This window comes from Neomonachus schauinslandi, chromosome X (assembly GCF_002201575.2).
Source record: "Neomonachus schauinslandi chromosome X, ASM220157v2, whole genome shotgun sequence".
In the NCBI taxonomy this organism is placed as follows: Eukaryota; Metazoa; Chordata; class Mammalia; order Carnivora; family Phocidae; genus Neomonachus; species Neomonachus schauinslandi.
This window is the reverse complement of record NC_058419.1, coordinates 29,571,430-29,587,763: the sequence shown is the minus strand read 5'-3', so window position 1 is coordinate 29,587,763 and position 16,334 is coordinate 29,571,430. Positions and strand designations below refer to the sequence as shown.

Sequence of the window (16,334 nt, the reverse complement as noted above, 5' to 3'; positions counted from 1 at the left end):
CCCCCCCCCACCACTGCAGCTCTGAATTTCTGGGCACCTTCGACAGAGTTGGGAGGGGGCGAGGACTCTGCTTCTCCTAATTGTCGTTAGTCTTGAGCTCTTAGAAGTGACGGGGACTTTGCAAAGAGGGAGCGTCGAATGGAAAGCGGAGGCGCAGGTTGCAGGCAAGTGTTTTGATCCCCAGACAGCTGGAATTTACCACCGGCTGCAAGTCTGTCGGCACACGCACACAAACACGCACACACCCGCACTCCGGGGCACGGATACTCCGACGCAAGCTTGGCGCTCCCAGCTCCGCGCGTCGCCCCCGCCCCCGCCGGGCTGCTCCCCTGGAGCTCTGGTCGGCGACCCAGACGCTGGGGCGCGCGGACCCCCTGCCTAGCCCCGCTTCCCGCTCCCTGGCTCCCGGGGCGGCCGGGGCGCTCGTAGTCCAGAGGGCAGCGCACTCACCCCTAGCTGCCGCCGCCCCTAGGAAGGGCGGGCTGGACTTACCCATGGAATCGGGCAGGGACATGTCGCTGGACCGCTGCTGAGTCAGGGACTGATGCATGCTGAAAGCTGCCCTGTGGCCCCGGCCCCCGAAGCTGCTTCCCGCGGCCCCGGCTCAGGGCGCCCCGCAGAGCATCCTACTCCGCGGCTGCCGCTCCCCGTCCCTCCGAGAGCTGAGAGAGACTGCCTCTGGTTGCGAGCTGCAGTCCAAGGGCCGCCTCCCCCCTCCCTTCCCTTCCCCTCTTCTCCCTCCCTCCTCTTCTGCCTCCCTCTGTTCGGGGAGGCAGCAGCATTGGCGGTCCGAGCAGCGGCGTGCGCTTGCGCAAGACCCCCCCTCCCTCGCCCTCGGCCCCCCCATCCTAGTTATCCACCTCCCAGCCTCCCAAGCCAGACAGGGAGCCGTTTTAGCCCCTTGGGGCCAGGGCTGCGCAGAGAAAGAGGGGGAGGCTACAGCCTGGGGCCAATCGGCCTTCTCTGTAGTTTGGAGAGAGGGTCTTGGGCAAGCATCCTGTTCTAGGATTTATAATTGGGGAGGGGGCAGAGTCAGAGGTTCAGAGTTGATGAATACACACACGCGCGCGCGCGCGCGCGCGCACACACACACACACACACACACACCACACATTTGTGCAGGTTTGGTCTTAGTGCTTCCAGAGTGACATAATGGAGCTGGAGATGATCCAGAGAAGGGCCACTCTATAATCAAGGGGATGGGGGAGGGTAGAGGGGGCTGCCATATGAAGATAGATTAAACAAACGCAGACTCTTTAGTCTAGAAAGATGAAGGCTGGGAAGGGATGTGACCAGAGTGTATAAAATTATGCAGAGATGGAGAGAGGGAACACAGCCTCATTCACCAGATCCGAGAATTCTAGAACCAACAGCCCCCCTAAGAGCTAGAAGGAGATTCAGCTAAAGCAAATACGACTCTGCATCAGCATCATCCCAGTTTGTGCTTTGGTCAAGATGCTTTTAGGTCAAGGATCTCATTTTCTCCTCACAGCAGCCATGCAAGGCAGGAAGAGGAAGCATCCATAATCCCATTTTACAGATGAAGAAACTGAATCTCAGACAAGAGATGAATATGTCCTGTAGCCACCCAGCCAGTCAGTGGCAGAGGTGGGATTTGAACCTAGATCTGTGCGACTCCCAGGTCAGGGCTCTTGCTGCTATGGCAGCCGAAAAGAATGGCACATCGAAAACCTAAGGCATTCATTAGCCTCAAGAGGTGCAACAGGATGAAAACACAGGTAGCTTTGGAAAGAGTGAAATAGCCATGGCCGCCAGAATCCACTGTGGGTTGCCAAGGGAAACTGAGGGTGAAGGGGGCATGTCCTTGATCTTGGAGGACAGCAAAGTCCCTCCCAACCGATCCTTCCAGACCCCATTAGGATATGGGGCTGGAATCACTACGTGGTCAGCCCAGAGGGTGGTTTTGAGTCCTCAAAACAGTAGCAGAACAGAATGAGGCGGAAGGGGAGGAAGAGGGTAACAGTGGGCTGGCAGTTCCCTCTGGCAACTCAGCCCTGTGGGCCCCCGCATCCCACGGAATTTACCTCTTTGAAGGCATCCATTCTGTCCCAGTGAGAGCCCTCAGGTCCTCATTGCCCGGTCTCCTTCCAACCACCTCCCCTGATGATTGGGCCAACCCTCTTCGCGTGTCCTCCAGGAAAAAAAAAAAAAAAGAAAAAAAAAAAAAAAAAAAAAAAAAAAAAGAAATCAAGTATAAAACTCTCCTGAGAGTCGATGGGATGTAGAAGAGAACTTGGTTCTTTCCAGCTCCGGCTAATCTACTGCGAGGCTTTGTTTCCTTATCCATGAAATGGAACCAAGGGCCCTTGCCCTTTCCCATCTTCCAAAGGAAGAAAAGACGCTTCCTGAAGGTTAAAAAGGAAGCCCTTTGTAAAGAACTTGGGCACCCCAGGGGCCCGGCTGAATGCCGTGTCAGGGTATTATTAGCAGCCTTACACTACAGATGTGGTTTCGAAATCTGTGCTATATGTCCTAGATAGAGACAAGATGCCCACCGGTGTAGGGTGGGGTGTCTTAGGCGTGCTTGGCTCAGGCGTTAATCTCCGTAAGCTCCACAAAGGCAGAGAGCAGTCCTGTACTGATATTTTTGCTGTGTTTGTCTTCACTTCTGTTTACTTATCTCTCCCCACCCCTTTCACTCTAAATATCTCATATATTTAATGTGAAGAGCTCCTGCAACCAGCATTGATTTCTCAGGAGGACTTCCTAACTAACTGATTTTGTTTCTGTGAAAGTAGCCTTGAAGAAACGAGGGTTTACCCAGGCTGGAAAAGACAGCCTTCCCCATTCTTTAGAGATTTTGGCTCCCCTCTAGCAACCAGAGAGCTAGAGATCCCTGAAGAAGCCAAATAGAAACTTGTTAGTGTGCTGGTTTCAATGGACAGAGGCCTTTCCACTTTAGCACATTGCCCACTAACTGACACAGAGGGCCTCTGTAATGTGACCTTTATAATCAAAGCCAGAAACGAGTGAGGTACACTTAAGGGTGGGAGGCTTGTTTTATGCAACATCTGTATTCCCAAATCCTGCGTGAAAATTAAAAGCTATTTTAAAAAGTATGAGTGGAGCTGGCTGTTCGGAAGAACTGCATACTGTATATTTCCTTCATCCTGTCTCTTGGGGTACCTTATGGGACTTGGAACACAGCAGGCTCTCAGTCAAGTTAAAAATGACTTTGAGACCAGGAGCAGTGACGGCTGTATCAGCTCAGGGAGTAGTAACAGTCCTCTCCCCAGAGATGGTGCGCTTATTTGGACAGAGGATCTGGGATAAGGGGAGGGACTAGAATGGGACCTTGGGAAAGAAAGAAAGAAAAAAAAAAAAGCAACCCACACTTCGACCAAGCCTGGCACAAAGACCCCCTTTCCTCCAAAAAAAAAAAAAGTTCTTTTACTCTGAATGAGCTGGACAATTAAAAAGCAAGAGGCAATTTTTTCATGGGCTCCATCCTGATTTTTTTTTAATGTCAAAACGCATATAGATTTTATACAGTAATAGGCTCATAGTAAAATTTACCAATAGGAAAGCCACCTAGATGAAGGAAGAGGTCTTTCATGCCAGTAAAGGCTACTATAAAACTGCTTGGTTAGCTTCTGATAAAGAAGAAATGATTAAAATGGCTTAAAAATAAATCCTGTTCATTGCAAGCTTAATCAAGCATACAATGTTGCCCTAGGTTGCAAACGGTTTTATAGCACGAGGAAACGTTTGCCAATGGGGCTGCAGCCTGCTTCTCTCCATCTTCTCCAAACCAATGATGAGAGTGCTCCCCAGAAGCCTTTGGACCACTAGAAAAAGGCCAGATGGTGCTCTGTCTCTAACATATTCACCCTGGGCATAACCATAGCACTCCGTCACCTCCTTATTTTGATGATCAATTTCACCAAATTGCTGTAGTGCCTTCCTGATTCCAAATTTGAGAACTGTGGGCTGGTGGAGTCATGTCCCCATGGATACCTACACATAAAGGCATTCATGCATATTTGGAATGGTGGCCACCAAGTAGTCACAAAAGCACGCATACACATACATGGATACAGCCCAGCCATTCTCTGTCCACCCTGGTTATCACCACCCACCTCTCAGCTCCTAGGCTTGAGTCCACTAAGGATAGAAAGGAGCTTCGGAATAATGGAGAACCTCAAAGAGTCCAAACATTCCTAATTGAGGCTGGAGTTGTACCTTAGGTCAATGCCTAGTACCCAGCGCCTTTGCCACCAACTGCTGAATCGTCACTGAGGAGAACCATGTTTGATGGTGTGATTTCACCCTCGGAGCTTGACTGTTTCCCATTGCCAGCTGCTCATTTTCTTTGGGTACCGGGAAAAAGCACCACAGCACCAGGGAACAACGCTGGTGCTTGTCTTTGCTTTGTCACTGTTTTCTTCCTATCTTAGTGACAAAACACTATAGTTACCAAACACTGTGTTTTTCAATACCAGTAAGAAAATGTTGGTAACACAAATTATTTATTTATTTGAGCGAGAACACGAGCAGGGGGAGGGGGAGGGGCAGAGGGAGAATCAGACTCGATGCCAGGACCCTGAGATCATGACCTGAGCTGAAGACAGACCCCCAACCGACTGAGCCACCCAGGCGTCCCCAAGTCTGAATATTTTTAAGGCTTTTAATACATATTGCCAAATTGTCCTCCAAAGTATTTGTAGCAAAGAGTCTTCCCACCATCAGCATGTCCAGCACGTGCGTGGATCCTCCCAGTCTCTTGGCTTTGCCTTGCAAAGGAGATGTTTGAGCACTTAAGACACACCTGGTTACAGCCAGCGATGGGAGGGGCCAGCCAGGAAGCTGGATGGGAGGTCAGCCGGGCACGAGGCATCTGGTGGAAACCACAGATCTAGGAGGCAGAAGCTGAGAGCAGTCCCAGTGAGGAGAAAACACAGTGTCACCGTCCACAAGAACCTTAGAAACCTCCAACTGCTTAGTTGTTTTCATTGTTGCGTTCATCATTGTGCTCTGTTGTACATACCCAAAGTACCTCTTTTTCCGTAGCTTTCAAAATTTCTGTAATGATCACTTAGTCATGCCTGGTCCGTAGTAGGGACTTAAATACCTGTTGAATATATGGCACTTTTAATCTATTGCTTTTTTTCTGCTTACTGGAATAAAACATGACACTGTAAAAATTCTCCAAACTGCAGAGGTACATGATGCAGCAAATTACCCTCTCCCCCACAATTCTACTCCCCAGAGATAACAGTTTATGGGTTGAAATGCATTTTTCCTGATTTTTTTCTCCACGCGTACTTTTGTCAGATTGTTTGTTTTGAGAATGGAATACTCCTTTTTAAAAGTAAACTTTTTCAATAATAAGATAAAATATTTTTTGTTAAGTGTTGTAAGTTGCATTTAATAGCTTTCAAATACACCACGTCAAAGTCCATCTTCAGTCAATCAAACCCAACAGTAGTTCATTCTTGCACAGTAAAACGCCCTTCAGCTTATGTTACGATACCCACTTAGCTCTCATGGACGAGGAATGGAAATTACAACTCATATCTGATCACTAATGTGTGATGAAGAGCATCAGGAGAATTCTATGAGGATGAATATAAAGAAATGGTTCTGATTTCAAAGCACATTGCTTGGAAACATTAACAAAAACATCCAAATGCTAGAGGTATACATGCTTCCAGTCAATTCTTGATAGGAAAGTTCAGAAAAACATCTGTTTCTTACTACCAAAGGGAGGGTTTCTTTTTAAGATCAAAGTCTGTTTTTTTCACAGAATTTCACACTTTCCTAATTTGAAGGCATAAACCAGCAACAGAGAACAATAATGCATGCTTCAGTGAATACTCTAGGGAAATCTTCATATTCAAAAAGGCTAAGTAATGCTTTTGTGAATTTTAGAATAAATTTAACAGAGGTTAATAGTCACCAAATGCTAAGTTTAGAGGGAGACGGGTCAGTGGGTAAACATCATTAACGTATTTTATACAGTAAACTATTTATTGAAGGAAAATCCATACAGGAAAATTCATCACACATATTACTTTTTAAAGAGGGGGGAAAGAGCAGGAGATGAGAGTGAGTGGCCTTAAGGTCACAAGACTGGGCTGGAAGATCATTCAGTGGGTCTCATAATTTGGACGTTCTGGTTTACCTGTCAGAAATGGCAGTTGGTGGGACGGCTGAATAGGCTTCAGTTAAGCTGTAACTGCCCTGTTTCCTTCCTCTAATTAATTACAGAGCTGAGTACATCCTTTCCCTGTATCCCCATCAAAAAACATTCATTAAACACCTAATTAGATGTGGCATTGTCACAGGCGCAGGGGCGGGGGGGGGGGGTGCGTCCAACCGCTTGGTTCAGGTTTGAAGTGGAGAGAATTTCTGTGTTCAGTAGTTTCTGGGAATCAATAGATCTGCTCCCAGTTCAAACTGCTCTGCAGAGCCTTTAAAAATGTTTACACTCTGTGGCCCAGTAATTCCACTTCTGGGAATCTGTACTAAGGAGAGAGAAATCTGGACTAAGATTTATGTGCAAGGATGTCCATGGCAATGTTCTTTATAATAAGGAAAAAAAATTTGGAAAAAAACCTGAAATGCCCCAAATTAGGGATATGATTAACTAGATGATAACACAGCCATATGGTGCATATGTTATATAGCTATTAAAATGGTGTTTTCAAATATTAAGGACATAGAAATATCCATAGTAATGAGTGAAAAAGTAGGCTGTACAGTTTGATCTCAATTTTGTTTAAAATTGCATATATATGCAGAGACAAATGACCAGAAGGAAAACCATAAAGCTATTTAGTTAACTCTGGGGAGTGGAATTGCAGAGGGCTACCTTCTTTTTTATACTTTTCTGTGTCGTCCAAATATGTTCAGTGAGCATATATTAAGATGAGCCCCCCAAGCCCTCCGAATTCTAGTTTACAAACGACTTAAATAAACCTGTGAATGTTTTGTAAATTGCACTCTGTCCTCCGTCCGATATGGGCTTGGGGCTGTTCAGGACCCATCTGCTTTGGTTCCCTCTCTCTCTGTCTCTCTGTCTCTCGCACACAGACACACACACACGTACACACACACACACACACACACTCGGCTCTGCTTTCAGTCATCCTTGCCTGAGTGCAAGTTTCAGGCAATGTGTCACCTCTTTCAAGGAAATTTGTACTTCTCTCTCATTGGGTGATTCTTAAAGCTTGTTGGTGTGGCAGGTGGGCAAGTACTCTTTCTGGTCCCCCTCTTTCTATGCCCCTGCAATTACGCCGGTAGGGGGCTGTCTACTCTGAGGATTGCCTGAAAGGAACCGCTTTTCTGAGAGACTGACCTGTCTGGGGAGATAAAAGGAACTCTGCCTGGGCTTGGGGTGGGTGGGTGGAATTTGAAGGAAAGACAGAACAGAGAGAGGGAGAAAATGAGCAGCTTTGTTTATTAGCGAGGACTCCTTTGGTAAGGTTGCATTTTAGCGTCCGACTGTTCAGAAGAAACACAGCTTTGCAGTTCAGTTGGAGCTGTAAGAGGTTCTGTGGAAGATGAAATGCACCTCACTCCAGACCTGCCTCTCAGCTCTGCCTGGGAGCCCAGAGTCTGTATAACGAGGAGGGGTTGTCCAGGAAAGCCTGCTCTCCTTTAGCAAACAGCCGACAGTTGCAGACATGAAATAGGCACCTGCATGTCAAACAACACAGAAGAGTATGAACTACAAAGGGAAAGTCTTTCCCTTCCCGATCTCACTTTTAGGAGGCAACTTCTGTTCAAAGTCTGGTGTGTCCTTCCCCAGACTTTTCCATTTTTCCTATGCACATACAAGTACACACACACACACATTTACACACATAAGTAGTGAACAAAGATGGAGCCAAACCATAACTCTTAATTCTGCAACTTACTTTTAAAAAAAAAAAAACCCAATTCTACTTCATGGGCAGATTTCCACGTCAGTATATATAGATTTACCTCATTTTTTTTTCCCCAGCAGCTGCCTAACATTCCATCGTGTGAACGTCTCAGATTTATTTAACCAACCCCCCGTGGTGGGACATTTAATTTAGTTCCAGTTTTTCATAGTTACAAGCAGTACTGCCGTAGACATCCCTGTACATAGACCATGGCATCCATTTAAGGGGAAATCTTCTTTCCATCAGCTGTGCATTACCTAACCATTTGCAATTAGTTTCCTGGGCTCTGGAGAACAGTTTTTAATGGCTACGCCAAATGTTCTGTAGCGTCCCGAATGGTCCAAGGCATCCTTTCCAATTAAGGTGCAGTCTGCTACCCTCTGCATTTTAAACGGCGTTCTGCGTTAAGGACAGGGCACTGTCTTACATTCCTGATCCAGTGTTATAAGTGCTCTGTCTTAATACGAAAGCCCTGCACTTGAATGGGCACTGCCTGAAGAGAGCGGGTGGCCAGAGGCTGCCCGTACCCCACACCATCACCCAGGGCCATCCAACCCAGGGACCAAAATATGGGACCTTCCTTCCTCCATTTACTTCCAGCCTCTCTCCACCACTTCTGGCAGGAAGGCCCAGCTAGAGAGTGAGGCACCTTATTTGCCTACTGACCGGCTTGAGGGAAAGAAATAGGGGAGCACAAATACCAACCTCCACATCGAAGGAGATCAGGCTGCTTGCCGCCCCTCTCACCCCCTGCCCCCCATCTCTCTCCTCTTACCCAGGTGCTCATGGCCTCCGCCATGCCTTCTGGCTTTGTGAAAGGCTTTTTCTTTGCCACCCTATTTGGGGGTGATCTCAGTCATTGCCTGTACCCCCATCAAAGCCCATCTCTTTTTAGAATTCTCAGTTGCCAGGATTCGTTTGTGTTAGTGTGACAGACAGTGCTGAAGGCTCGGCATCAGGAGACTGTTTTCTAGCCCTCGGCCTTGGACCACATCGATCCCTCAGAGCCTCCATTTTGACGTCTGCAAAATGGGGCTAATACGAGTATCTTCTTCACAGGGTCGATATGCGATGATAGGAGATAGCATATGGCAAAGCCCACTGAAAGCAAGGAACAGTGCTTCGTGATTGTATAAGGTGCCATTATTATTTATGCATTCTTCCTCCAGCTAAGCCAGTTTTATTTTGTTTTTGTTTAAACAGGGGATTTCTGGAGACTACAGTGCCTTAACTGGGAGGAGTGCTTATTACAGTGAAAATGTCACTCCGTGGAGCAGGCCAGTGGGGAAGCTAATTTGAGATGGGGAAACCCTTCCAGACTTCAAATCCACATATGCAGGGGGTTGCTGGCACCGCCAAGACAGAAGACTGACCAGAGTCCCCCAGGCAAAAATGTCAGAAAGGTCTCTGTTACCCTTTTCTGTCTCCAGGGAAGGGGGAGATGGGTTGGAAGGGGGGCGAGGACAACGTGGGTTTCTGAGAGCTGGCCCGAGGACCTGTCCTCCCTAGGGAGATGTGTTCTAGCAACTGTTTGGTGTATTTTTAAAGGTCAGAGAGGCTTTGGCTCTATAGGATGGAGTGGCTGTGACACCTGATTAATGTCTGTGCAGTACTTTCCAGAATGAAATTTAATCAGCAGAATGATTGCAGCAAGCAGCTGCCTGGAGGAAAATGATCCTGTTCTAATGGTGGCTTGTTTGATGTGTTGGCATTGTAGTGGGGCACGTACATTATTAGTCCAGCCCAGGGGGCCCCAACTAGGACACTGGATCAACTAGTAAGGAAATGCAGCGAACACCAGCAGCCCCTCTCTGGCTCCCGTGTAGGGTCATCACTGTCAGATTGTCAGTTCCTGCCCACTCCGAGGACCTTTGCTGTCAGCCTCCCTCTCACCCCCAGGCTCTTTCCTGTCTGCTCCTTTAACTCCCTCCTATCATTATTACCCGTTCCCCAAGCCCCTCAGATCCATCATTCGTCGTGCTACCCCCCACCCCAACTTCAAGGCCTTCCCTGACAGCCTCTCCAACACGCTCGCACATACGCACAGGCATCCCTCCCTCCTCCCCCCCACTCCCCAGAGGTGTCCTCAAGGCTTCAGTGGAATGAAAAATGGCCTCTCCTCACAAAATGGCTGGAGTTCCCTGGTCTAATTAACCCTTCTTGGCCTACTTTTCCATCAGAAGCACAGAGGTTATTATACTCACTCCCGGAAATTCTGTCATCAGTATTACATTCTCTAACAGGTAGGAAATGCAGCAGGGACCCAGGTGACTGCCATGTCCCACCATTCAAATGACACGGTGTGCTTTACATCCAAGCTGACTCTGTTGGACCTCCCTCAACAGGATCTGTGGTGTGAGGTGTTTCCCCAGTAGTAGACATAGGCTGAATGAGCTAGGCACAATTTCTTGCTGATCTTTGTTCCCTAGTTTGAATAATGTCCACACAACCCTTCCAGAGTGTACTCTGGAATCACCATGGGGATCGGACCCAGGATGAGGGCAGCGTTTGGAATTATTAAGGCCCCAGTTTACATGGGAAAGGGTAGCCTTTCAGGACCAAGAGGATTAAAATGGGTAGCATCTCCCAAAACCCTCTCTAAGCTCAAAGAAAGGGTTGAGCGGTCTCTTCTCCATGGGTAGTTGAGAGTACTTCATGACTCCCAGCCTTGATGGAGGAGCGAGAAATGGAAGAGGTCGAGGGAGAAGTAGTGGGAAAAAAACGGCCACTGTCAGCGCCACCTCCCTGCCACCGCGTATGGGGTGGGGGGAAGCCGCCCTCGCTGGAGGTGGGTGCAGCTGTCATCCTGCCTCCTACTTCTCCTGGCCCTGGGGAAGGATTTCCCCGGTGGGACAATGTGCAGGGTGGGCAGTGGAAATTCCCACTGTGCTGGTGATTAAAGGAGAGAGGGACAGAGAAACAGTTATCTCAAAGAAAAAAGGGGGAGGCCAAAGAATAAAACAAGGATTTCCCCAGAAGGAAGGAAGGAAAGAAAGAAGAAAGAAAGAAAGAAAGAAAGAAAGAAAAGAAAAAAGAAAAGAAAAGAAAAGAAAGAAAGAAAAGAAAAGGAAAGAAAGAAAGAAAAAGAAAGCAAGCCTCCTAGGCTTTGCCTGAGGCACCACCCTGGGGCCCTATATATGAAAGGAATCCGGAATCCAGGAAAAACAAAAAACTGACTAGTGTTCCTAGCCACATTAAGTTGTATATGTGTTTGGGGATGTCTAGAGGTGGAGTTGGACTGGAGGGGGCAGACATGGTATCCAAAGTTAGAAGACACTTTGACTAGCACATGATAAACCATCGTTGAATACTTGCTATGTGCCAGATGCTAGAAATAAAAAGATTCAGATCCTGCCCTCAAGGAGTTCACAATCAAGTAAGGGAGAGAGATTTGTAAAGAAAAAAAAAAAAAAAGATAATTTTGGCACAGAAAACTAAATGTAGTGGTAAAGGTGTAAGCTGGATGCCGAGAAAGGACTGAGAAGGGTTTCTAACCCAGGCAGGAGAGATGGGGGAAGTGGTGCCTGATTTAAGTATTAAAAGATTGACTCATTCATCCATTTTCTAGGATGTAAGTCCCATGAGGTCAGGGACTTGTTTTGTTCACTGTTGTAAGTCTAATGCCTAGAGCTGTACCTGGAATATGGTAGGAGCTCAGTATTCATTGAATAAATGACTACATGCCTACTATGTGCCAAACGCTGTGCTAAGTGCTTGGGAGACTTGGGGGAGGGGTGATGGAAAGGGAAGAATCAAGGAAGATTTCTAGGTTTTTGGCTTGAGCAGAAGGAAAATGTTAAGTCTTCTTTAAACTTTTGGTAGAATTCACCAGTGATGTTTTCTGGTCCTGGGCTTTGTTTTGGTGGGAATTTTGACCACTGCTTTGATGTCTTCACTTGCACAGTACCACTCGGACTTTCTATTTCTCCGTAAGTCAGCTTTGGTAACTTGCGTCTTTCTATAAATTTCTCCATTTCATCTAGTTATCTAATTTGTTGGCATACAATTGTTTATAGCATTTCTTTAAAAAAAATTTCTATAAGGTTGGCGGTAATAGTCCCACCTATTATTATTGAATTGTCTATTTCTCCCTGCAATTCATGTATATGGAGGCGGGCTGTTTTTAGGTGTGTACATATTTATAATTGCTGTATCTCCTTGAATTGTTGACCTTATTATTACTATTATAAAATCTTCTTCCTCACCTCTACTAACAACTTTTGTCTTAAAGTCTATTTTGCCTGATATTAGGATCCCCACTCCAATTCTCTTTTGGTCACTGTTTTCACAATACATCTTTTCCAGCCTTTTACTCTGAACTTAATTGTGTCTGTGAATCCGAAGCACATCTCCTGTAGACAGCACATAATTGGATCATGCTTTTTTATCCATTCTTCCAATCTCTGCCCTTTGATAGTAGTGTTTAATCTATTTGGATTTAATGTAATTATCAAAAAGGTGAAATTCATGTCTGCTCTTTTGCTATTTGTTTTTTCTATTTCATGTCTTTTGTGTTCGTCAGTCCTTCCATTACTGCCTAATCTTGTGTTAAATGGATTATTTTCTGGTCTACCTTTTTGATTACCTTATTGTTTCTTTTACTATATTTTCAGTTATTTTCTTAGTGGCCTCCCCAGGGACTGCAATGAACATATTAACCTATAAAAATCGAGTCAAAATTAATACCAATATTATTCAAGAACTTTGCTCCAAGAGAGCTCCATTCCCTCCTCCCTCCTTTGTGCTGATTGTCATACCAGTTACATCTTTATACACTGTATGTCCATCAATACAGGTTTATCATGATTGTTCTGTGCAGTTGTCTTTTAAATCAGAAAGGGAAAAAAAGGAATGTGGTACATAGTCTAAAATTAATATTACACGTTGCTTTTACATCTGGGAAAATTGGGAATACCTCCAATGGCCTAACTGCAAATTTCCCTCGCCACTCTGCTTCCACAGATAAGGTCCTCTGGCCAAACAACCCTCCTTATCATGGAGACCGGGCATGGTGCCTACTTATCCCTGAATAGTGGGCTTTCGTTCCCTGCCAGCCTATAGAATTATTTCAACAAGCCAATCATATCCTCCCATGGGAACCAGGGGTCACCCCCATCTTCTTGATACTACCAAACCTGCTTCCCACAATGCTTGGTTGTTCATTCTGATCCCACTTGCAAACCCCGTGTGGCTCTGTGTGACATGCAGTGCCCTCCTCCTTCAGGCTGTAAGTATATGTGACTAATAAGCTGCCGTCAATCTCATGTGGCCAGTGTTGTGTGTTGTGTGTTCAGTCATCCCCATAATTCTAGGGAAGAATCCCTCCCTCATCAATGAGGTGAGGAAGAGGTGATCAAAACAATTGGCATCATGAAGAGGGTAGACCAACCATGACCAAGGACACCTGGTTAGTTTTAGTTAACTGCTCATGGCTAATTAACTGCTTCCATGATATGGCAAACGCTGTCTGGGACAGAGCTGCCAATTGCTGATGGACTTGCACTTTGGCTTGCGGGGCACTCTATGCTCTTTGCCAGGTGTTGGTATCTCTTCTCACCCGAAATGCTCTAATCCTCATGACAAGCATTGTTGCTAATGCCATTGGGTTTGGCCTGGGTTTGGCAGGTGGTCTCTGAGGCCTCTGACTGTGAAGGCAGCACACGCAGTATCCTAATCCTTTGGCACTTGAGTCCCAACTACCAAGGATGGGGCTGTACCTCTCTGGTTACTGTGCCTAGCTTGGTTATTGTCACCGGCTGCTAAGGCAGCCATGTAAAACTTGTTTGTGATTGTGCACTGCCAGGATGGGCCTGGGGACACCTCTTGGTGAGGTTTCTGGAAAGGAAGGAGACCACCATCCTGGGGACAATGAAGCATGGCACCCCAGTTGCCTAATCATCATTGTTGTTCAGACAAAAGTAGCATCTTTGCTTCTCTCATGTGCTGCTACTTTCCTTGCTACTGTCATGTATGATCTCCTGGCCCCCCAAAGATAATGAGGTGCACATCCTTGGTAACCCATGGCCCAGGTACTGATTTTTAAAAATGGGAAGGAGTATTTTGTACTCAGTTGCTTTCCCAATGCATAACCCCCCAAGTGTGCCCGGGCTTTGTCCAGCTCACCAGCACGCCAAAGGGCTAATCTTGTGATCATAGGACTTGATGGATCCCATTCAGGCCACAGACAAAATGATTTTACTGGATGTGGACCTCAACCCGGGGAAGATTGACAGGCATTCCCTGGAAGAAGAGACAGCGTCCTGTGAGGCACGCCCCAGAGCCCCTGAACCTTTCCCCATAACCACCAAGAAGGTTGACATCACGGGTGATTGGGCAGGAACAGAAACTAGAAGTTGAGGCTTTACTTGGCTAAGAGTCTAAATTCTTATGAGGGACTTTTTACAGAGAGAAAAATAGGGGAACAAAGGGAAGCCCTTGTGGGGAAAAGAGCAGGGCCAGGGCGGAATAGTGGACCCAATGCTCTTCTGCTCTGCCATTCTGTTGCTTATGCCCCTTTGGCAACCAAGAGCTCACTCCTCAGGGCTGCAAGGAAAAAATTAAACTGAAACAAAGGTACACAATTTGACCCTACTGGAAATCCAAAATTTACTCAAAGAATTATATAGCAAAAACACAAAAGGGCACTGATTGGCTTTTGTACCTCTACAACATAGGCTCTGAATTAATGTCAACATTTGCTGAAATGCACCAATTGGCAAACCTACATGGACTTGATCAATACTGGAATTCAAATTACAGTTATACCTGGGGACCCATTAAATTTAAACAAGGTACACTCTATAATCTTCAGGGAGTCACTGAATATAAAAGAAAGGACAAAGAGGTATGCTTCACCTTAATGATCAGAATTATTATTTTACCTAGATTCCCATGATCATAGCACCCATTACCCTAAAATATCCTCTAGTGGGCACAGACATTCTGACCCAATTGAGTAATAAGTTAAAATTGTATAAGGTCTTTGGCCCTTATCAACTGGCTTGGCTAAAATGAGATGCCATGGATTCCCCAGTTCAAAAAGTTAAGATGGCACAATGTAACTTAAAACAGGGCCCTGAAAGATGAAAAGTTATTATAGAAGACTTAATTAGTGAAGGGGTGATTATCCCCACTGCTTCTTCATGTAACATCCCAGTTTGGCCTGTTCTTAAACGTGGAAAGAATGAATGGTGCCTCACAGTAAGTAACTGCACATCAATGCTCTGGCCCCATCCATTAAGACCCCCATATCCAAAACTGACTATTGGAATGACTGACTCCATCTACTGGGAAATATTTTGCTATTACAGATTTGAATAATATATTCTGTTCAGTGTCTATTTCAACAGCCTCTCAACTGCTGTTTGCCTTCACCTCTGAAAGGACACAATCCACCTTTACCAGGCTATCCATGGGGTACATCAGCAGCCTTGCCATTACACACAGTGTTTGCCAGCAAGATCCTAACTGCATCCAGCTTTCTCTAGAAACACAGACACGACGTTACATTGATGACATCCTCCTCCAAGGAGATTCATTTGACACATTTACTAACAACATACAAATACTCATAAAGGCCCTCAGAAAAAGGGGACAGACCATTGCTACACATAGTGCAAGGCCCCACCATCTCTGTTGCATTCCTGAAAATTCTTTAGTAAACTGAGGGTTATTCCATCTCGGACAGTTAAGAAAATACCTGTTGATCCTTTCAGCACCCACAATGTTAATACAAGTCCAACATCTTCTAAGATTTTTGGGGGGAGTTCTGAAGATACCATAGTCTTCATTTACAAATTTTACTTAATCTCATTAATGTTGTTACTTGCAAATTGGCCCACCTTGAATGGGTCTCCAACAAAAAGCTCCAGAATCTGTCCAAATTGAAATCAACAAGCACTCCTATTAGTGTCCTCAAACCCTCCTTCATGCCTCCTTTCATGCCTCCTGGAATCTCTAGACAATATGATGACCATAAGTGGTCCATAGGCTTCTAATATAAGAAATCGCCCGTCATAGCCCTGCACTATACTATTAGGGCAGCAATTTCCCGGCCACAGAGATCTTCTGAAAATCAAGGCTCTCACAGTCCCTTAGCTTGTGACCTTCTACACCCAGCTGCCCATTATGCTTTGGGTCATGGAAGCCACACTCCACAAGCACATCACAGCTACTGAGACCTCCTTGCTACTGGATGGAGCCAAACCTGAGCCCTCCAGTAGATCCTACCTACAGGAGGCTGGCCTTCTCTGTCCTCAGTCACTTGCCAGATGCCATGATCCTAGAGGAGGTCAGATCTCTCCCAGACCCTTGGCTACCTAGGGACCCTTTTAGGATCAACTGAGTGACCAATAATGGGAGCTCATATATTTTATGGATGGCATTGCACCGTCATACATGATGGAGTTCAGTAGAATGTTTTCATCCCTTAACCAGAGA

General features: G+C 46.0%; 1 protein-coding gene across 3 annotated transcripts in view; it reads right to left on the bottom strand.

Annotated features, from left to right (window-relative positions):
- The window catches only part of TMEM255A (transmembrane protein 255A), a 48,793-nt gene extending 48,169 nt beyond the window's left edge, over nt 1-624 (bottom strand). For all 3 annotated transcript variants that reach the window (XM_021686114.1, XM_021686123.1, XM_021686134.1), the window contains exon 1: nt 493-624. In XM_021686114.1, the coding sequence (XP_021541789.1) occupies nt 493-550 (58 nt within the window). In that variant the 5' untranslated portion in view covers nt 551-624. The remainder of the gene's footprint in view (nt 1-492) is intronic.
- Nucleotides 625-16,334: the final 15,710 nt, after the last annotated feature.